This window comes from Tetrao urogallus (genome assembly GCF_951394365.1).
Source record: "Tetrao urogallus genome assembly, chromosome: 4".
Taxonomy (NCBI): domain Eukaryota; kingdom Metazoa; phylum Chordata; class Aves; order Galliformes; family Phasianidae; genus Tetrao; species Tetrao urogallus.
The window spans coordinates 15413639-15436823 of NC_136817.1; the positions used below are offsets into that span (position 1 = coordinate 15413639).

Sequence of the window (23185 nt, forward strand, 5' to 3'; positions counted from 1 at the left end):
TTACTCAGTGCTCAGTTTTCCCATGTCCTTGATCCTCTCAGTGTCACACTGGAACTAAGAACACCTGCTCCAAGTGCATCGCTGCTTTTCTTCTGTGCCCACCACCCAGAACAGCATTTGGTGCTGATGTTTGCCACAGATCAGGCTGTCACAGCGACTGCTTCCTTCCCGGGCTCTTGATGACTTCAGCCCTTAATCCCTTAAGCCACTCTGTCCTGTATCTCATTAAAAGACCAGCACTCTCCAGGGGATGGGGCAGCACTGCAAGTGGGTCACTGCTTTGTACTGGTGGGGGATACTCCTGTAAATAACCATAGTCCCTCTGGGGGCTTCTGGAGAGATTTATTTACTGGCTGTCTGTTGAAACTGTCTTCTTGCCCTGTAACAGATCCAGGCATACATTTCTGGTGAGCACAGCTTTAGTCTTGAGGAGATACCTGCTATGTGTTTGCATGTAAACTGGTGCCTGAGAACTCTGCTTCAAGTTGCAGGTATAAAATGCATCAGCAGACAAAGGCAGGTATTACTGTACAACTGGATGCACATCCTCAAGCAATCATGTCCACAAAGAGAGGTAACAGGCTATTTCTCATAGGGCAGAAACTGTTCTTTGTAAGTTAGAACTGAAACGTTAACACAGAAATTAAAATAACTACCTGGTGCTGTGTAGTACTTCCGTGCAGCAAACAGTTCAGCTGTTGTTGTAAAGGAGGCCATGACACAGAGGAAGAGGAAGGGTGGAAACCTGCATTTGCTTGTGTCACCTGTGATTTAAGAAAAGCCTGTCTTCTTCATTTAAAGGAGATGAGGGAACAGGGTGTATGTCAGTAGGACAATTAGCATTTCCATCAAGTGCCAGTTGGCTCTGAAATTAATAGAATACTGCTAGCTCCCCCCCTTCCCACTCCTCCATTTGGCTCTTGATGATTTTTTCAGGGTTTGCTGTGACTTCCTCTTGGCTTTGATGCTTTTTACTGAAGCGATCATGTGAAGCCCCCTGGGATCCCATTGCCATTGAAGTTACTGTAGGCTGCAGTGCCCTGGGTACCTCCTGTGTTCTGTGTTCCCTGATGCAGAAGAATTTAGCTGTGCTCAGACTTGGGCTGGGTGTGGAGGCAAATAGCACTAGGGGATGAGCAGGGGGTGGGAAGCCTTGCAGGATGCAGTTGCTGAACACCATTGCACCTAGCTGTACCTCTCATTCGGTTGTCTATAGAGGCTCGACGGCCCATGGGCAGCGGACTTAACGTGAGCAGAGCCAAGCACTGATGGGCCTGGCAGGCACAGGCAGTTCTGTGCTGGAAGCAAAGCAAGCCGTGTGGCTGGGGTGGTGCAGAGCTGCTAATGAACAAAGAGAGGATTGGCTGTTAAACAGAGCGTGTGAAATTTGAATAGCCTCCTCTTGCTGAGCCTAATCTAAGAACCACACGGAATAAGAACTGAAGCAAGATTTGGACAAATTCCACCGTATTGTTGTTGTGCCGGTTGCTGACACGGCCTTGTCAGCACGCTTTGGGGTTTGCTAGCGGGTGGGTGAGTGCGAGTCCGAAACCCTGGTGGTGTCTGGCAGAGCTGCCACCACCCTGGTGAGGCCTGCAGCACTTCCCAAGCTGTCAGCCCAAGACAGCAGTTACCCCACCGGGATGCCTGCTGCCAGTTTCAGTGCTGGTGGGTGTCTGAGAGTTCCTGCTGACTTCAAGAGAGGTAACACTGCTAGGCACAGGCAGCAGGCATCCAGTCCCTTCTGCTTCTCAGCACCAAGTCACCTCCTGACAGAGTAAAGCATGGTGGAACAGCTAGTCATCCTCTCAGCATCAGGATGGAGATCTCACAACTTATTCTTCTGCTTGTTTTGCACGCTCCCCTTATGTGGGTACAAGATTGTGTCAGCTGTGAGACAAAGCTTCGCTCTGGTCCTTGAAGGAATTCTGCCAGAGGAGGCCTTGGTAGCTGTGAGTAAGGCCAAAGGAAGGCGCTTCTGAAGCTTGTTTAGTTGAAATATTTTCTATGTCTAGTATCTATCTTGATCATGTTGTGGAGGTTAGAGTTTTGGTGAGATGTTCAGCTCATAATGGCTGTAAGGACGTCCTACGAGTTTCAAGTTAAAGAAGTACTGGAGGTAGAAGCAACAAAGATACCTTAACAGTCATGAAGCAAATTTGTTTTCATGCATATGACTGATGTGGTCCAAAAAAACATCTGTATTACCTTGCTGGATTTTTCACTACATTAGGATTTGAGAAGAGCAAGCAGATGCAGCTTGCTAACAGCATTACGCAAGCAAGCTCCTGTCTCACCCCCACTTGGAGCGCAGCTCATTTAAAAAAAAGCAACCTTGTGCTGAGGTTCTGTCTATCAGTTACTGTTGGAAGCAAAGTAACTGTTGCTACAGACTTGAAAGACAGAAGTAAATGACCTTAAATGCTGTGGGTTACCAAAGTTCCCTTGGCTTTTTTCCACTTTTTCTGCTGTAGAAAAGATTGTTGGTGAGTGGAGGTGCATAGTCCTACCAAGTTACTGTAGAGGAGCCCTTTGTTTTGTAGAGTCAGTGTGCCATCTCATGAGAAACAATTTCCTTCAGTGAGGGATAGAAAATAAATACATATTTTTATAGATTTATATAAAGTTGTTTTTCTTTTCAGTTGCTTGTGGATTGCATAGTTTGTTGCTAGCTCCATGGTACTAAGCTTGAATTCTTAGCTGTTCTTACTTAAATTTAATTTTGACTTCAGATTTGCTCTTTTGCCTTGGGATTTTTTCCACTTTTTTTTAAGCTGTCCTCCTGTTGGTAGGACATTTGTGTGTGTTCAAGTAGCCTGTATTTATTTATTTTGATTGTACTTGCAGAGATTGTTTCAAACCTCAGCTTTGGCAAATGGCTAACAGAAAGCTTATTTTTCTTACAATTAAAAACATGGTGAGGTATTTTAATTCGTTTCACCAATAATCTCTATTTCCAATCGGATTGCTTGGAATAAGAAATTGAAGAGAGTCTGTAGCTGTGCTGACAGACTCACAGCACTCGCTGAACTCTTGATGGAGGTGGCTGAACACGTTCCTGCAGGATTGCACAAGGAGAAAATTCAGATCCAAGTAAAGACTGACACAAGTTCTCCATGCATGTTTTCTTGCTAGTATTTGTACTGGACATATTGATAGACCTTAACATAACACATCTGTACATGGTCTATCAGTTACGTTTTAAACCCTCATAACATACCATTGAGCAATCACCGTATTTTTTTTTTATTTTCACCTCAAAATAAGTCAATTTTTGTCTTTGTGGGTACTGGCTGTACTTTCCCTTCTCCTTAGGGAGATGAAACTTTTGCCTGACGCTCGTATGAAAACGGAGTGAGCTTATTACAGAGCAGCAGCCTTCCTTTATACACTTTGCAACCACTTATTCCTGTTTACAAAATACATAGATTAAAAATGGCTCTGCTTTGCAGCTTGTGATCCAGCTTTCCAGTGTTAAATAACGTGTGCCTGTGCGTATATATACACACACATATACACGTACACCCTGGGCTTATCAGCCAGCGAGGTTTTGAATTGTGGTGAGGGATCACCATCTGGAAGTGGACAGTAAGCTGTTCCTGTGCAGAGGAAGGAGGAATGATTCAGGGCTGTCTGCTGGATAGTTTTCAGGATGCTTTGGCAGTTTGACTCATGTATACACGCAGACTGAAAATCACAAAGAATGTCACTCTGCTGGAGGCCGGGTTTTGAGTTGTACCACTGCATCCATGAATGTAGGGCAGCAAGGAGATGAAGTTACAGCTGTCTTCTACTTACTTCTCAATTTCGGCCCTTACTGCATATAGACAATTTATTTATGCATTGAGTTACAAAAGAACGTAAATGGAACAACATTATAGTAACTGTCGGTTAAGAAATGCATCTTTTAAACTCTCCAGGGAAGGGCCTGGTCATTATTTTGGAACAGCACAGCTCTGAGGGACTTTGACCTATCAAAGTCCTTCTGCGGCTCAGATGCCAAATAATCTGGACAGCTTTATGCAGCATTTCTCTTTCCAGTGAACATATGTTAATCCTTCTGCGTTACGTGGTGTATTTACCTTCAGAGGAAGAGATCTGACTTTATTAAAAATGATACAATGTGTAGGGCTGCCTTCAGCTTCTCTCTTGGGGAAGTCACACTTAGTAATTCATACTGCTAACTACATCTTCCTTATCTCGTGTCCTCTACACCTACTTAACTTGAGAAGATCTCAGACTGATACAGAAGAGCAGTGCTCTTTTTTGTTGTTTCCTCTTATTTTTTTGTTGCCCAAAACATCTCCTGAGAGTAAAAGCCTACACTGCAGTAAAAGCCTGCTTGACACTTTCTTCCTCAACAGACCACACTCTTCACATCTCCACTGTTGTTGCTACGTTATGCTTTTTTTTGTTGTTTTAGTTGATAATCTATGCAGTATGGTCTCAGATCCAGATTTTCTTTATGCACTATTGGGGTCATACTGTTAAAGTTACATTTTTAGTGGAGAGCACTCTTTAATAGCTTCAAAAGTTTCCCAGGGGAATTCTTTGGAAGAAAAGGAGTCAAGGATTTTTTTTTGTCCCTCTTCAAAAGAAAAGAAACTGAGTGCACATGTCCTGCTCGTACCACAGCCCTATTACCTGAGTTTCAGCAAAGGCCTCACTGAACTCACCCACAGCTCAGGCTGACCCAAACCTGTGCTGCTTCCGTCCCACTTTCTCCTTTTGATAACACTGGTGCTCATCCAATTTGGGGGTTAAATGATACGAGGAACTTGGTCTTGCTCCCTGAAGGCTGAGCAAAAATAGATTAGGATTTTTTGGTGCTGGTTTAGTTCCAGGACTAGCAGAGAGGGAGATGGGAACCAGCGGAGCTGGGATCCCAGGCAGAATTCATTTTTGCTTCAAAAAAAATACATGCAGTGGCTTTCAAGTCTAGCTTCATGTTGCTACTATGCCGAAGAAACAAGCGTGTTTGATTTAGGTTTATTTTCCCTTTTCCGTAACTGTGGAAATCACATTGATCCTCGTTTGACTCACAACTATTTCAAAATAACATTACAGTGACTAACATCTGAAAAATGTGCGTGGTATTTGACTCGCAGTTCAGGGCTCATTTCATTGGAGGGCCTCCGACTGCCACAAATTGCTTTAAATTGGCAGAGCTCTTCTCATAACAAGCAATATTTCGACATAATTGAATTGGGTTCCCTTCCCAAGAGGAAGCAGTACTCCCAAAGCTTTCTGGAGATGTCACCCCATCAGTGGTCACTTCCTGGCCCACAGGCAGGTATGGCTGCTCACGGGGTGACTCAGCCAGCCTTGCCGTGAAGGCCCTGGTATGTTTGTTCGACTTCTGCCTGGTGGAGAGGAATGGATCTGTAGGAGTACTTTAGAGAGCTTATAAACAGGAGGGAGACTGACTTTTTACTTGGGTAGATAGTGACAGGACAAGGGAAAATGGTTTTTAACTAAAAGAGGGAAGATTTAGGTTAGATGTTAGGAGGAAAACTCCTTACTCGGAGGATGGTGATGCACAGGCACAGGCTGCCCAGAGAAGCTCTGGATGTCCATTTCCTATGTATGATCAAGCCAGGCTGGAAGGAGCCCTGAGCAGCCCCATGTGGTGGGTGGCAGCTCTGCCCATAGTGGTGGAATGGGAACTGGATGGGCTTCGAGGTCCCTTCCAACTCAAGCCAGTCTGTGACCCAGCAGTGGGGCTGCCAGCCCTGTTTTGCACTGCAGCAGGGCTGCTTGGCAGCTGGGGCAGCCCCCAAACTGCTTGCAGGCTATGATTCAGTGCTTATGACAGCAAGATCCCACAGCTGGACCCAGCCTGCCCAAGCTGCCGGCCATCTGTGTCTGGCTAGCGATGAAACGGCAAGCAAACAATTCATTCAATACAAGTCATTCCCTGCTTGCCTTTTTAACTGGCAAGGTGCCTTGAAACTCATAGGAAGCAGCCGCGTCCAAACCTGTGGCCAGCAGCGTGCGGCAGGGTGGGTGGGGGTATTCCATGTGCAGATAGTGAGATTTCAATCTCTCCGGGTCTGCTATTGCTATAATATTATGCTGAAGCAAATGGGAATGCAAAAGCCGGGTAAGCACAGCCCATATCATAGAGCATTCACTCAAGTGCTGTTTAGAAGCAAAGTTTGTGATGCTGTGGCTGTCCCAGGGCCAGATGTGGGAAAAGTAGGGTTTGGTTTCAGAGACGACAGACTAGGAAGCAGAATGAGGATCCGCCCTGGTTCAATTCAAATACTTGATGATTAAGTCTTAAAGTTCCCAAAAGTTCTCTCCTACCATAAGCCCTTAATCCTTTGTTAGCATTCCACTTGATTTTCACCGCATAGCCTTTCAGTTCCCCCCCTTATAATCCACACTGTGCCTTACGGATGAAATACATGCTGCCAGGTGATGAAATTTCATTTTCTGTTAAAGGGTCATTGTGGGTAATCCTGTGACAGTGACAGGACAGTGTTACCCACTGCAAAACCAGCTGGCTGCTTTTTGGCATGGATGGATTTGCTCTCTTTGTGCAGTGCCTGAATCGTTAGGGCTGCAGTCCTGCTCTGGGCATATATCCTGTAACATCCCTTTGTGAGGCCAGGGGCTTCTGCACGTCCATGTGTTTAACAGTGAAAATAAATCCTGTGAACATGAGAACTGGAAATTTAGGACTACCAAAGCACAGCCTGTATCTGCGGCTGTGTTGGGCAGTGCTGCTCCTGATTTTGGGATTTAAGCCTTTCAGGTCTGATCCTAATCCGTTTCATTCATCTCCTCAAACTGCATTGCTATAGCCGAGCAGTGCGTGCAAAGAATCCTCTTACGCCACAGCTCTCGTTGCCATCTGACTTCACCTGTAAATAGCAAGCTGCTATGATTAGCACCATGCCTTGTGTCTGTCCCTGGAAACAGGCAGTCTGAATTCAGCATGGATGGGATTCCCTTGCATGGTCATTGGGGAGCAAGAATGCAGGCCTTTAACTGGGACTGCTCAAGAAAGGCAGCTCTTCTGTCTCTGTGAGATCTCTACTGGTTCAAAAAACAGCAGTGCTTTAAGCTTAGCTCACAAAGCAGATGTGTGGTTTTCAAAGAATCACAGAATGGTTGGGTTGAAAGCCCACCCAGACCCTACATTGTGTTGTAGGCAGGGCTGCCCCACAGCTCAGCTGCCCAGGGTCCCGTCCCGCCTGGCCTGGAGCGCGCCCAGGGATGGGGCAGCAAACACAGCTTCTCTGGGCAGCTGTGCCAGTGCCTCATGGCCCTCCAAGAAAAGGATTTCTTCCCAACACATAACCTGAATCTGCCCTCTGTTAGTTTTAAACCATTCCACCTTCTTCTGTCACTATCTGCCTGTGTAAAAAGTCCGTCCCCCTCCTGTTCATAAGCTCGGATTTTTGTGTTTGGGCACAAAATGAGCTGAAAAAAACTTGGATGAGTTTCCTCAAATTCTTCTTAGGCTTCTGCCCTGTCAGTTCAGCAAACCAAACCAGTTAGTTATTTTAAGTTATTCACAGCTATTGGAACCCATTGTAAAAGAGACATGTATGAGGAAAAAATGCATTCTGGAGACCAGCTGCTTTGGATTTGTGTAAAATTGAGGTTTGTGTATTTTGTGTGCCTGGGGAAGAAGAGCAGGGGATGAGAACAGAATCCAGCTAATCTTGTGCTTTTAAATGAAACAACTCCTCTCCCCCTAAGAATTCTTAGCGCAATGATCTGATGAGGTATGGAGGGAAACCTCTCTGTGCCATTCATAAAGTGCACAGCTTTTGATTTCTTCTGCCGAGAATCTGGAAGGTGAGATCGCTGGATGTGTGTGTGCAGGGTCACCCTGTAGGCACAAGTACCTGGACAGTTCAGATTTTGGATTGGGCTGAAGCCCCATTTGTATAACCGAGAAAGGGAATTTTACCCAAACTTATTTGGGATCTCCCTTGCCAGCAGAAGTAAAAAGGTCTTGATTGATACTGAGCTTGGAAAAGCATACAGCAGAAATCTAGGTGGTTGATGGAAAAAATAAGAGCTAATTCCCCTTTTCTGTAAGTGGATGGAAAAGGAGGACTTTGCACGTTGAAAATAATTGCTGTAAAAACGAAGTTGTTGTTTCCTGTGAAAATGAGGTGAGGGAGAAGTCTGCTCAAACGGATGAGTGGAATGCCATCACCTTGTCTACACGTTCTGCACACAGCAAGTAACTCAGTGATGATGTAGGTCGTGCTTTGGTCTGGGATATGAACTAAAAATCCAGAAATTCTGCATTGGAGAGATACAAGGGAGCACTGAAGAAAACCAAACTTAGTGGGGAAAAGGCCTTTTTCCTTTACAAAGTCCATATTCTGCATTGGTCTGAGCACCTGCTAAGCTCCATGCTCTGGACAGTTGAGCTGGCATCAATGTAATATTTGTTGTACATGAACACCAGGCTGTCCTGGAGAGTGTGAAAATGCTGGAAATGACAAAATGTTGCTAAGTGACAGGCGGTCACGGTTGTCATTGTCTTTCAGACTAACAGTGATGCCAAAGGAAAAATATGATCCTCCCGATCCTCGCCGAATTTACACCATCATGTCAGCAGAAGAGGTAGCCAATGGGAAGAAGTCTCACTGGGCTGAATTGGAGATCTTGGGTGAGTTGGTTTGGGTTTGAATTTTAGTTTGGTAGTGTTTTTGAATTTAAGAGCTTCACAGCCCGAGAGCTGCATCAGCCACTCTCAGGTAGAGGATCCTGCAGTGAGAACAGCTTTTCTACATTGAGAAGAAGGTTAATTAACTTACCAGATTGCCTTCAAGCTTTCATGTGAACCACAAACTGAGGCTGGATGTGAGGTCTTAGCAGCACGTTGATGTCCCAGACCTCTATCTCTGTCTCTGCACTCTTAACCAGGAGGGTCAGGGAATTGTTTAAGAGCTGCTTGTGGATGAGATGCATGCATCTATCTTATGCATGTTTCATTGAAGTAGCGGGGTATTCTCATGTCCCACATGGTTTGTTTGTAATGCTTAGAGGGAGTAAAGCTGACTGAGGGGCTTGGTTTTCTTTTTTAGGTAGAGTGCGGAGCTTAAGTACGTCTCTTTGGTCACTGACGCACTTGACTGCTCTACACCTCAATGACAATAATCTTACTCGCATTCCACCTGATATTGCCAAGCTTCATAATCTGGTTTACCTGGATCTGTCATCCAACAAACTCAGAAGTTTACCAGCAGAACTAGGAAACATGGTGTCTCTCAGGTAAGAGAAAGCATTTGGGTTAAATTTCAAAAAAAAAAGTTTGCCTTCTGAGGTTAGGACTGAGTTTTTTTTTACTTGGATTCATTCTTGTTTACTACCTCTATTCTTGGATTTAAAACCTGAGAAAAATCAAGGTTGATACAGATGTTCAATTCTAACAATTATTTCTGGTTTTATAATTCTGTTCTTCTGATCTCTGCAGATACCTATCCATAAGTTGGGTAGCATTCTGCTCTGAAACATTCTCACTTTGAGGCTTTGTGATTGCCCACTATTTAAATAGTGTCTGATTTTATTTTGCTGGTTATTGTTAGGTTGGTGCTTTTTTGCGCTGTTTTGTTCTGTGTCGCTTTGTTTTCCTGATGTATTTCAGTTGTGCTTCAAAGATTTGCATGTCTTTGCATAACACAAAAAATTCAGGGTGAAAAGTGCCATCTTCGAAGATGAGCAGCATCATGCTTTAAGAGTTTTCTTCTGAAGCGACACTCATCAACAGCATTTTTTGCATTGTTGCAGGGAATTGCTTTTAAATAACAATCTATTACGGGTTTTGCCTTATGAACTTGGACGGCTCTTCCAGCTACAAACCCTAGGTTTGAAAGGTGAGCGAGTTCTTTACAGCTAAATATTTCTCAGAGTACTCTTGACTTACTGAGGGAGTTGGGCTCAGAAGCTTTGTGCATTACCTCCACATTTTCTTACAGTTTCAGATATTAAGCAGCAATGACTAACCAGTTTGGAAAATAACGCTTTTTTTAACGGTATTAAGCTGCATTATGAACCTATTTTACATCTGTAAGTGCATAGACAAACCCCATAACTTACTCTATTTATTGATTGAGGGGAATCAAAAGAAAAAAGTCTTGTGTGCCAGCTATTTCTATAGCATCTGTTACCATGGTACTCAGGAGTTACAAGCTAAGCAATCTAAATACCTTCTGGGTCAATTTGTCTGCTCTCATTATGGGAGATTTTCTTTTATTGGAAAGCCTCAGGAAAGTCAGGCAGCTAATCACCCAGTTGTTCTGTGTTGTTGGCAGGCAATCCTTTATCACAAGATATTCTCAGCCTCTACCAAGATCCAGACGGAACTCGAAAGCTACTGAACTACATGCTTGACAATCTAGCAGGTGACAGACCTACAAATCTTGATTGACAGAAATGGTTTAAAAGCATGCATGTCTGACAGTATTTGCCACTAATGCAAGAAAGTGAACCACAGAGAGGAGAGCATTTTCTAACTGCTGTTGTGTTTTTGTTGAGCAGTTCTAGTCACATACACACACAGAGGAAGAGGTTCATATATACTATATAAGTTTTTCACAGGTTACCCAGCTGGTTGTTCTCACTGCGGTTTGAAACACTGCAGTTACCACAGAGTCTTCCTTGCTAAAGCCATTTCAATACTTTCCCCTTGAAATTATAATGCAAACTAAAGCAGAATGTCAAACTTAGAAATCTGATTCTGATTAAGAATATCCAGTACCTGCGTCACGGTTCTGTAACTGAGTTTTCTGTTTTGCCACTTGATCTCTCATGTGGTAAAACAGCACAGACTTCTGCCTCTGCTCTAAGTTTCCACAGATGGAATTTTAAATGGTCTTGGGGTCAGCTCACAGCTGAGTTTCACAGTGTTGTACAAAACAGCCATGGTTTGAGGTGGCACATATTATGCCAACTCATAGCAATCTCCAGCTTTGTAAATGGAGGGTATACACTGCAGGAACGATGGATGTACAGCAGAGTTCTCAGAGAAGGGAGTATAGGATGTCTGAAGCACTACAAGATTTACCCCTTCTTCCTCAACAGTATTTTCAAGGTGCATGTGTATATCCTTGTCTCCCATGGAGCTTAAAAAGGCATGGGGAATTGGTGCTGCGAAGTACAGTATGGGACATTATTGTTCATTCATCTGTTTGATTTAGAATTTGCAGCTGAGTTAATAGTTTTTTCTTTGTGTTACTTTTATTTTTAGTTCATCCAGAGCAGCTGCCTCCAAGGCCATGGATTACTTTGAAAGAACGAGACCAAATTCTGCCCTCAGGTAATACTGTGTTTCTTTTCCCTGTGTTCAAACAGTGATGTGCTGAAGAACTTTTCTTTGGCTTTTTTTTCCAAAGTGGTCTTCCAACTTACATGGATCAGATGTAAAACAGCAATTTGTGTTAATTCATATTAAATAATTAACACGTGTCTGTGCTGCAAATACCATTTTTGTAATTCAGATGGAACGCCGGTCATTTCTTCTTTGTGTTAGGCTTTTTTGTATTATTTAATTTCCTGGCCACCAATGTCCAAGCAAAAGAATAAGCAAAAGAATATTTTTTTTTGAAGTCTTTTCACAGAACTAGCAGAAACTGTAAAATATCTGCATACAGATGCCATATCCTAGCATAGGCAGACGACAGTGAAACTTGGACAAGTCTGTCTGCAACAGAAGAGACAGAACAAGTGGCACTGTAGTTAGTGTAATGCCCCCTATTGTTGATTTTGATGAAGTTCATGAGGCAACTTCAGCCTACAAATCTAAGGCCTCTTCCCCTGAAGTCCTGAATGAAACCCTCAAGAAGCATCCAAGAGCTTTTGTAAAGAACAAAAATGCTACTATTGTTGTAGCAGAAGATCAGATTAATAATCAGCAAGGGCGATGTGGAAGTCCTCTGGATTTTTTTTTTCCATTTTAGAAGCCCAAACTTAACTCAGTATTGTGCTAGGGACAGTGACACCGTAGTTAAGATCATCTCTCCCTTTTTTAAATTAAAGAACAACAAATCAGAAAAAAAAAAAAAATAGTAAGAAAGGGGAGAGGTACCAAAAGTCTTGCAAGGCACCACGACGTTAAGTTCTGCATTTTCATTTTAAATTCCTTAACAAGTCAGGATCTTACTGCAGTTTTTAATCCAACTTCTTTAGCACAAACACAGTTTAGAAACTGCTAGACAGCACTGCATCAGCTGAATGAGCTGCAGGATATTTCATGGTAAAAACTGCAGTAAGCCAATTGGTTGTGAATGGCATGAAAACTGAGCAGCAATCTTATTTGACTACGAGCAGAAAAAATACAGCTGTGAGGCAACCTCACAGTAAAACCTCACTTGTTTTCTGCAAGGATGAGCAGTCTTGTTGAAAAATTTAAGAGAGTTGAGAATTTTGTATGTGAAAGAAGTGTGTTTCAGTTTGAACTATCAGCTGCACGCTGACTTCTCTCTTTTCTTCTTTAACGTCACCAAATAATATATGAAGTGCTTGCTCATTCATTACTTCATTTCTCTTTCTCTTCCTTGCTCGCACCCAGTGCAGAAACGGCTGCTCCTTTCCATCTCCAGCCCCCAGATCTGGAGATGGTTCCTAATTGTTGCCTTCCTTCATTCCCAAAAGAAATAAAGATTTAAGTGCAAAATGGGATTATGTTGCTTTGCTATGTGTATTAAGCAGTCTCATTTTGGTAATAATGCTGATTATTTTTAGGAAGAGTTTAGAGTTTAGCCTTATGTGATAACTGCTGGCTCAGCAGGACCTTTGTTAGTCCTGTTAATGAAACTCTCAGTGCAATAAGCCCACGTGCATTCAGTAGGCCCTCCAGAATAAACTGTACAAGATTGAGTGTTTTCACTCTGCAAGTTCAGCATTTGCTGCCTTCAGAGATTGGTAATATTTCCTTTTCTTTGTTTCTTTCTAGCTTCATTCACAGTTATGTGTTACAATGTGTTGTGTGATAAATACGCCACCCGGCAGCTCTATGGCTACTGCCCATCCTGGGCACTGAATTGGGAGTACAGAAAAAAGGGAATCATGGAAGAAATTGTCAACTGCGATGCAGATATCATTAGTCTGCAGGTAACTGGAAAATTATTTTTCTTTATAAACAGAAAATGCCGCTGTCCCTGCTTGATACAGAAGTTAGCATCTCAAAAATAATCTCACTAGAAAACAAGGGAACTGGCACATCAAAGTTAAATATAGATTGTCATTGGTACATGTATACCATTGTTACAAAAAATCCATTGTCAGTGTTCAGAGCGGTTGAGTACTTCTGCCTTTAAACTGATACTATGGTTTCTAAGCAAGGTCTGTATGAGTAAAAATCATGCACAAGAAGAGAATATTTATCTCAGTGCAGAAACCTCAAGAGAATACTCATGGAGATGAAAAGTTATTACAAAGAAAATGTGTTGCTACAGAACAAGGAGAGAGCCTGCTGTGATAGAGCTCTCAAGGTTAAATATTAACTGCTGCTGATACCTGTCATCCTGCACAAAGTTTTAACCTAGGACAGTACCCACACACAGATGTCAAAAGCACCAGAGTAATCTGTTGCTCTTCAAAGTACACCTGTCACTTTCCCTTTCAAGGGGATATCAGGATATCCAGGAATGCAAATCTGATTCCATCAGGCCGTTAGTCGAAGAAGTGACATGACTTGGATAAACGAGAAGCTTTTGGCTTTGGTGAGGGCTTCTGATTGCAAACCAAGACAAGCAATAGCTGTCACCCTGGAAAGATTTACTTGACTTTGTTAGCCTGAAGTATTTGTGTTTGATTTTAGGAAGTGGAAACGGAGCAATACTTCACTCTTTTTCTGCCAGCCTTGAAAGAACGAGGATACGATGGATTCTTTTCTCCTAAGTCACGTGCCAAAATCATGTCTGAGCAGGAGAAAAAGCATGTGGATGGCTGTGCAATATTCTTCAAAACTGAAAAGTAAGAAGCAGCTCTTCTTAAGTACATCAGAAGTAGTTTAATTTAGGTCTCAAAGTCTCTTTCTCTCAGTGGGCATCAATGACAAAATTACTGTGCTATAAAACAGAAGATAAGTTCAGTACCAAGAATGATCCTCCTTCTCCTTTTGCTGCCCTGACTGTTTGCAGCAGGCCTTCACTTTTTTTTTTTCACGCTGTGAACAAAGCTACAACTTGAGGAACATGAAAGCTGGAGGGAAAGCAGTATGAGTGAAAACATACATGCTTCATGTGTGTATTTCTTGGCTGATATAATAAATCCTCACCTTCTTTACAAATTCTGCCTTGCTCAACGAGTCTCACCCCTCTAAGATTGATGTTTAAAGGTCTTTAATCTGGCTTAATCTTCTGGTATTAGAAGGTGTATTGCTGCCACGGGATCACTGAATACTCTGCTGTAATGTGGTCACATTATTGAACACCTGCTCTGTAAAGTTACACTACACTAAAAGCATCAAACAATTGGGAAGGCAAGAGAGGTGATGGCATTCACACTATTCACACTTCTTTTTTGTGTGAACTGCTCATAGAGCCAACCTCTGTTGTACCACATGGGCATCCTTCTGAATATTCCCTCAGAACAGATGTCAGTAATTAGAATGGAAGCTTCACAAAGCCTTAGCTCTCTTTCAAAGCTTTCATTGTTTCCAGAAACAAAAATATCCCATGTTTAAAATGAGATGAACTGGCTTTGAATAGAGGATGTCAGTGAAAACCAGCAACTGATGTCTTTAAACCTTGATACTGAGGAAGGGTATATAGCAAACTGCTTGTTATATTTTGGCTCTCACAGTAGGAAAAACAGAAGATATCTGTTTGTTAGCTAATAACTGTTATACTTTAATCAATATTATTATTTTCTTAGAGGACAGAAACAAAGAAAATTCCTTTCAACAGATAGCTTTCACTTTGTCCTGAAGCGAGGCACTTTGAAGCATCCTAAGTTTGGAAGGGAACTGATGGTGATGGCTGGAGGTTAGAAGGAAGCTCTTTTTTAATAATACATTTGCCCAAAGCAAAAAGAAGCCTTTAATTATCAATTTTTTGCCTAGAACGCTCCATAGTTGGTGCAGTAACCTCTGTACATTGCCTTGAATAGTCCTCTCAGAATGTGGCATGGAAACAAATAGACATTTCCTGAACCTCAGATATCTCATCTTCCAGAAGAGTACTTCACTTGCCAGACAGGCAGCCCTTACTTGGCTGGAGGAATAATTCTTAGAATTGTTTCTGCTTTAGGAAATGACAGAACAAAAGGAACATGCCTTATCCTGTCTTGTAGGCTTTGTCCTTGGATGTGGTCTTCCACGCAGCTGTTCGTCACACATGTTCAATGTGATTCTGTTTGTTTAATCAGATTTTCACTGGTGCAGAAGCATACAGTGGAGTTCAACCAGGTGGCAATGGCTAACTCTGAAGGTTCAGAAGCTATGTTAAATAGAGTGATGACAAAAGACAACATCGGAGTTGCTGTGGTGTTAGAAGTGCACAAAGAATTATTTGGAGCAAGTAAGTATGAGCATGGTTATCTCGTAGACTGACTCTGAGCTTCACCTGAAGGCATGACCTACTCCTTAGGTGAAGCATCTCTGTGTATTACTATTGCCATTGGCTAAGGTCACCAAATACTTGCAAACAAGCAAACACTGTTTGCTGTGCTAATTTGAGAAAGGGTGGCCTATTGGTGGCTAAGACAGGACACAAGTGACTTGATTTCCTGTCCTAGCTGCGCTTTCATCCAGGTGCCCAGCATTCAGCTTTCTCCTTTCAAGCTTTTGTCTTTGTTCAGTTAGAATACAAAATTCTGCTTGACAAGTAAGGTTTTTTTCAAGGCCACTGTGTTTGCATGCCTACGCTCTTACCAGTAGTTGTTGCTACTGCTCAACTTTTATCTTCCAGTCTCTTTTTTTTTTTTCCCCCTTGACTGAATTCTTCCATCCTCCCCTAGCGATTACATGACAGTACTGAGGTTCTGATATGGAAGAGTGATATTATCAGGTATCTTTTGATGCCACTTGATTGACTGGCTGTCATACTTTTGTTATGTTTGATCAGATGCAGAAGGCAATTTCAGGACACTTAGAATTGCCATCCTGCTCTGTCTGTATGTCTGCTTTTTGATCACTGGCTTCCAATACATACTTTTCAAAGGAACAGGATGTCCAGATTGCAAGACAGCAAGAAGCTGCCTGTAACTTTATGCCACACTTTTCAGAGTATTGTTTCTCAGATAAATAGTAGCAGCAGCTGTAGTATTTTCAAACAATTAGGTTAATGCTGCATTTATTTTAGCAGGTTTGAGTTTTCCCCAAGGGAACAATTTTCTACGCTGTGGCAGCTAAGAGTTAGGAAACTCTTGCGGTGTAAACGCTGAGTAGACATGCATGGTTTAAAAGTCAAGTGATAACCACCTTCACTGTGAAATTCATAAAGCTCCTTAGCGACTGCACATTGGGAAATGTTATTGAGAAAGTCTATCCTAGAGATGTGGAAATGAAGAAAAAAAGAGAACATTCAAAGGATGCTAAGAAAAGCAGTGAAGCAGTATAGAAGGAATGCAACTGTAATTCTGTTAGATCATGTTGATTATGTATTTCCTGTGAGGAGTTTTGGTGAAGTAGTGTAAAGTAACAATGGTTCAAGTAACACTTTTTTCTCAGCAGTGAAAGTATATCCGTCTCCTGGTGTGTGCCCCTTCAAGTCCTTAGGTATTTACACCCTGATAGTAATGGGAGAGAAGTCTGCTGTGTTCACACTGTCAGCCTTGTCACTGAAAAAAGTGTATTTCTCTGTCTAGGTATTAAATCTCTTCATGTGGACAAACAGCTGCTCATTGTAGCTAATGCCCACATGCACTGGGACCCTGAATACTCAGATGTGAAACTCATTCAGACTATGATGTTTGTCTCAGAGCTGAAAAATATCCTTGAGAAAGCCTCAAGCAGGCCTGGTAGCCCAACAGCAGATCCTAATTCTATTCCCCTGGTGCTTTGTGCGGATCTTAACTCGTTGCCTGATTCAGGTAAGGCTGATCACCGTGTCTTAATTTTCAGCTTAACCTTTTTAGATTCCCTTTTTTCTACTGAGGGACACTGGGTACCCTCAGTACTGCCCTGGATAGGTGTATAACCAAAGAATATTAGGCTGTTATAATAACAAAATAAACAAGAGAATTAGGCAAAGTAGACTATGATAACAGAAGAGAATAAATGGAAGGCTTACCCTTATGCCGGGCTCACCACAAAACACCAGCAGAGGCAATCTCCAGAAGAAATCCTTCCCCACTGGTAGCCAGCTCTTAAATAGTTCTAGAAGGGGTGCAGCCAGGTGAATTGCCTTCACCTGTGCTCCTCTGGCTGACTCATGGCTCGCCTCAGGTGATCAATCAGGTTCAGGCTCTGATTCAGCAGTTCCGGTAACAGTAGGTGTTGTGGAAAGCTTTCTTACTAACAATTGTTTTCCAAAACTTGAAGCAAGCTGTGTAGCTTGCTTTTTGTGATCTGTTGTACTATCTAGAGAAGTTAGTCGTGCCACAAATGATGCATAAAGAAGCACAAATAGATCTTAAATAAATTCTTAAATAAAAACCAATGCCTTGAGCAGCAATAGTAAGCAGAATGGACATGTGTTCATGACATATTGTGAAAATTTCCTACAGAGATGCACTTGCTTTAATAATTATGATGTTTGATACTGTAATAACAGCAGTATGTATGAAAGCTGCCTCCCTGGTGCCCCTTGTGTCACATACACATTGCAATACGCGTACTTTGGTTTTACTGTAATCCCAAAAGAACTGTAGCAGCAGTGATGGAGCACCTGTGTTCTGTGGCTGCCTGTCAGAAAGGTGTAAATGCATCAGATGTGGGCAAGATCGCTGTGCTGATTGATGCTTAAATGGAAAGCTCTTTTTTTCCTGATTTTACACTGTCTCTCGGTGATGTTTCCATTAATTCCAAGGTCAAAATTTCATGAATCTTGTATGTTAAAGCAACTGCCTAAATCCTTTCCTTTACAAACAGGTGTAGTGGAATACTTAAGCAATGGCATAGTAGCTGACAACCACAAGGACTTCAAGGAGTTGCGTTACAATGAGTGTCTCATGAACTTCAGCGGCAGCGGAAAGAACGGGGCTTCTGAAGGAAGAATTACGCATGGCTTCCAACTCAAGAGCGCCTATGAAAACAACTTGATGCCTTACACCAATTACACTTTTGATTTCAAAGTAAGCAGTGATTTTTCTGAAATGGCAGACATTGACCTGGTCTCTCCAGGATGTTGTCTTAATTTTCTGACCATTTCTCCCTGTTCCTGTAAGTGATTCATCACTGGCTCCTACACTTGCTGGACACTTTCCTACCACCCTAAAGTCCTTGATTCGCTGGTGTTTGTAAGCTTCTGACCGGGCTCTGGTCAGAGGCTTATTGAAAATGGACGCAGCACTTTGAGTGCAAAGTAGCGTGCACATCAGTTACCCTGGTGGCAGTGCTGTGCATCTTCCTGGCAATCGCAGCAAGCAGCCAGTCAAGTTGAGGTTGCCAGAACCGAGGTCTGTTCTCACTTTCGTGTTTCTCTTTCTCCCTAGGGTGTGATTGACTACATTTTCTATTCCAACACTCATATGAACGTGCTTGGTGTCCTGGGGCCTTTGGACCCTCAGTGGCTGGTTGAGAACAACATCACTGGGTGTCCACACCCTCACATCCCTTCAGACCACTTCTCACTGTTAACACAACTCGAACTCCATCCTCCGCTCCTGCCTCTTGTCAACGGTGTGCACTTGCCTAACAGGAGGTAGTGGAGCCCTGCCCCTTTGAGGGCAAGGACCTGTTGTTATGGACCTGTACAGTTGTAAATCAAAGTATATAGGAGTGAAGTATGGCCAACCTTAAGCTGCTTCTTCAAGCTCCTTTCCTTATATGTTTGATATGAGATTTTGCACATTTTGGTGCATACTGGTATCATTTGGCACTAGGGCTGGAACCAAAGTATTATTCCCTTTCCAGGATTTTAATTTAATTTTTTTTTTTTTTTTAACTGTCAAGCTTTTTCTTTTTGGTAGGAAGCTGCACTTAGAAATGGACAAATGAGATTAAAAACTTACCTATTAACATATTTAAAGGTAATGCTTTTTTTCCAGAACACGGTAAAATGAGCCAACCTTTTAGGAGAAAAGCCTTTTAGAAAAACAAGAATAGAAGTGATTGCTTTGTAGAAAGAACATTAGAAATTCTGTTTGAACCCAAAGTGAAGACTGAGCTCCGTGTTCAAAATAAATTTTGCACATTAGCAAAGCACTTAATACCTGGCTATAAATTATTAACAGTGTGGCCCTGCCCATTATCTAATACTAGAAAACCAAAGATGGCTTCATATCACGAAAAAACTTGAGGTCTAAATTCTGATGCAATTTCGTTTACGACAAAAATTCCAATGAACCTACTTCTCACAAGAATCCATACGTGAGCATTTCATGCCATTACGGAGTGCTTGCTTGGCAGACGTGACAGTAACCTTGTGTTGGAGCTCTGAAGAGCCTGGTTCTTTCTGGGTAAGGGGTTCAGGAATCCAAACAGTCTCTGCTTTGGCAAGCCAGGATAACATGTTGGTCAGCAGAACAGTTTGGGAGCTGGATTTGGAAAGGATTTGCACTTAAAGCAAGCCATTGCAAGCCTTTGAGAATGGAGAAGTTCCAGATCCGCTCTAGGTTCCCTTTTCCAAAGGTCTTTTGCAAAGATGACAGGCAGTGGGTGAACTGGTTAAGCTTAGGGTACAGGAAAAAGCTGCTGGAAATGATCACACTTCTGTCTCCACAGCACGTGTGAAGCAGCCTTTCCACAGGGGGAAGAGGGTGGTAGCGTTATCATTCCCTGCATTATTTTTCCTGCCCCTAGTTGCCAAATAGCCGTCAGATGTTTTGAGTAATCTTTCATTTCTGTTGTTGGTCAGGGTTGAATTAAAAAGCTTCTGGTTCATTCCCACCTGTTGATGCTCTTGAGATGTGTTGGAAATCCTTTTTTTCTTTTTATGCTCTTGGTGGCCAGTTCCAAACCTTGTGCCTCAAAGGGCATTAAACCTAATGTAGTTTTCTGGAAGAAAATTGGTTGGCTGCTTAATGTTAAAAGAAAAATGGCACAGTAATAGGAAAAGGTTGTGTCTGTGTTTTTAAGTTTTTCTTTATTCTGCTTTTTTGCTGCTATAAGATTTTCTTGAATTTATATTTTAAACTTTTCATGCACTTTACTGTTTCTAGTCTCAAAATGTGATATTTTTAATAAATGAAAAAATTTTCCATTATCTGAATGCAATTTTTAAACAGATAGCCTATATTTATGTCTCATTCGTATACTTAAAAGTCAAATTTAAATTGTTAAATAATTAGTTTAAATGCTAAGGAGCCATCTTCTGTCTCTCAGAACTGACAAGTCAGGCTGTTCCTCTACTCTTTGATACTCCGTTTCCTTTGCTGTTTTGTACGTAGGAAATTATCCATAGGAAAAATCAATTGGACCCAGAGTAGAAGTATTCCCTGACTTCTGCTGAGGGGGACGGGACAGGAGTGGGACAGAATGCTAAGTTCAGTGAAATGACAGCTCCCTTTAAAAGAAGTGCCTAAAACTGGAGACGTCATCTATTGTCTGATACAAATTGGAAATCACCGTAGCTGGGTGAAATTAACGGATGTAAATTGCTTTGTGCAGCACCAAAAAAGCCCTTTCTAAAGAATTTTCCTCTAGGTGCAGGTATCTCCTTTTTAATATACCTCAGCGTTCAACACCTAGCCATGCAGGTAAATTGAGACAGCAATTAAGTATAGTACTGGAAAGTAGAATAGCATGAAAAACTTAATTTTGTGGACATTACCTTTCTGTAATCAGCTACTGTATCTCTTCTGGAGGGGTTCTCTGCTCTGGAGGTGTGCACTAACAACCGTTCTCCTCCTGTCCTACACGCATGTTAACTAGCAACGTGAGCAATAGTTCCACCATACTTCACTCCCAATATTTTTTGAGATGTTTGTATAAAATGGAATTTAAAGTTCACCTATGATTGTATATGAACTGCAGAGGAGCCCATTTATTAATAAAAAGAAAAAACGGCAACAATCTTTTGTAATATCAGGGTGGGAGAGGGTGGGGGTGAAACAAAAGCACCTGGTAAACATTGTAAACTGCTACGTTGTACCTTCTTTGGGTTTATAACTGACTGAAGTGTTCTGTTGCAGGAAGGTGTTTAATTGGATTTTCTCTGCTTCAAAATGCACTTCAGAACGTCCATTATGCTGTGTGATTTTTAAAATGCTGTTTAAACAGATGTTGCACAAAACCTCTGGATTTTAAAAAATCTCTCTAGAACTCTGTTTTTGTTTCAGTCAATGCACATAACCAGGGCATGTTTACCTGCCTCACACGTCTGGCTCCCTCCCTCTTTTCCTCTGGTTTCTCCCCCTTTCCTACAAAAGGAGCAGTAAGGGGTTGTGCTTTTTTCCAGCCGAGCAGAACTGCTGCTCTTCATAGAGCTCTGCCCTGAGACAAGAAGAAGCATGGAGCCATCAGCCACAAGCCACGTGCATGGGATGAGATCTGTTTCACAGTCGTCTGCAGCATCCAGATGGTGACACTCATTTTCTTTTGACCCAGATGGAGGCTGACAGTGCCTCATAGGGTGTGTTATAGGGGAAAAGGAGGAAAGTAATAGAGAGCAAAATATCCCTAACTGTAAACACGTTAATGGGAAAACAGTGGTTCTCTCCATCGCCGACCCTTGTTTCCCATGCTTAGGCGCTGGGCACATCACAGTGCCCTCACCACCTGTGCTTAGGAAAAAGCCCTCAGCCCCTTCCTGCTCCTTGCTTTCTTGGTAGGGTTTCAATTATATCGTGCCTGGTATCAACTTCTAAGCAGCAGCACTGCCTAAAATAAGCAGAGAAAAAAAATCCAGCACCATTCTACAAGCAACTTTTTAAAATTCAATATGGTAAATCTGTTAGATATGGGGTTTTGTGTGTATATATATATATATATATAAAAGAGAATTTTGTACATTGTAGCTGAATATTTTGGTTTCCTTATTTTGATGTAAGGGGTGTGAACATTTGCATACCATGCGCTGAAGTCAGGTTTGGCACAACGGGCTCTGAAAGCAGCTCTTCTTCCCATTGGCCTCGTTAAAAGCTTTTTCCATCGGTTTATCACACCTATATTCAGAAAATATTTCTTTTTATCCATAAGCTTTCTATGTGTGTTTGAAGCCACTCTCTTTAGTCTGCAGAACCCTTCAGAAAAGTTCTTGTCGGTCTCAACTCCTTGCTGTCCTGTGTTTTACCAACTATAGAGCCCAGAGTTTTGGAGCCAAACCTGTTGAGAAGTTTTTGCCATTGACCTTTCAGAACCATTCCATGGTCTTTAATGCTGTGGCAGTGCCGTGGACCACTGGGGCCTCCCACTTTGCAGCTTTGCTGTGGGGTCTCCTAAACTCATGCCCAATCCGTGCTTATGCAGCCAGAGCCCGTGGCCTTGTTTACAAAGGTGCCGAGCACTTGCAGCTCCCAAATCCTGAGTACAGGGCTGCATTTCTTATGGTATATCAGCATGGCTTTTGAGGGCCGGCTTTCCTTACCTAGTTGGATTTGAAGTGCAAGGAAGCATTGGAGATGTGGAAAGTTCACATGACTTCTCTACGAGGTGGCTAAAAGCCCTTCAGAGGTTCCTAGAGCACAAGCACAGCAATGATGCCTTTCTGGTAGGAGCAGGGCTGACTGTCCTTCATGTCAAAGACCAGATTTAAGCCCAGTCATGCACTCTTCATTTTTCCCAATGTCTTCTAAGTTTCTCACATGAAAACTTTCCCTTGGCATGAAATTTAATGTAGTGGGATGATGTAAAAGATTTTTTTAATCCTATCCACACCAAGTCAGTAGCCTGCAAGAGAAAGAACACAAAAGTGCAATCTGCACCCTTACCTGGGTGTGAGAGGGAACAGCAGTTGTTATCCCCTGTGACCTCAGCTTTGTGCTAATTGCCATTTGCTTGTTCTTGACTGCTATGCATTTCTTAACAGACGTTTTTCTTGTAATGATAATAAAGACCAAAGGCCAAAATTGAACATAAGGAATGATGCTTTCCCTGTCACACCTCTTTGGCAGGCGCTCCTTGCAGCCTCTCGAGATGATAGCAAGGTGTTAGAATGAGAAGTGTCTC

The 23185-nt window shown here is 42.3% G+C and overlaps 1 protein-coding gene across 2 annotated transcripts; it reads left to right on the forward strand.

The window, feature by feature from the left end:
- Window positions 1–8523: 8523 nt before the first annotated feature.
- CNOT6L (CCR4-NOT transcription complex subunit 6 like) lies at window positions 8524–18783 on the forward strand (the record flags this gene model as incomplete). Of its 2 annotated transcripts, none has more annotated exons than XM_079534805.1 (11): window positions 8524–8641; window positions 9060–9246; window positions 9763–9848; window positions 10287–10376; window positions 11222–11290; window positions 12926–13083; window positions 13793–13947; window positions 15343–15494; window positions 16783–17007; window positions 18008–18210; window positions 18571–18783. In XM_079534805.1, the coding sequence occupies 11 exons, from the start codon at window positions 8530–8532 to the stop codon at window positions 18781–18783; spliced, it is 1650 nt and encodes a 549-aa protein (XP_079390931.1). The 2 variants fall into 2 exon arrangements, with proteins under 2 accessions (XP_079390931.1, XP_079390930.1); XM_079534804.1 differs by having other exon boundaries at window positions 8530–8641; window positions 15268–15494.
- Window positions 18784–23185: the final 4402 nt, after the last annotated feature.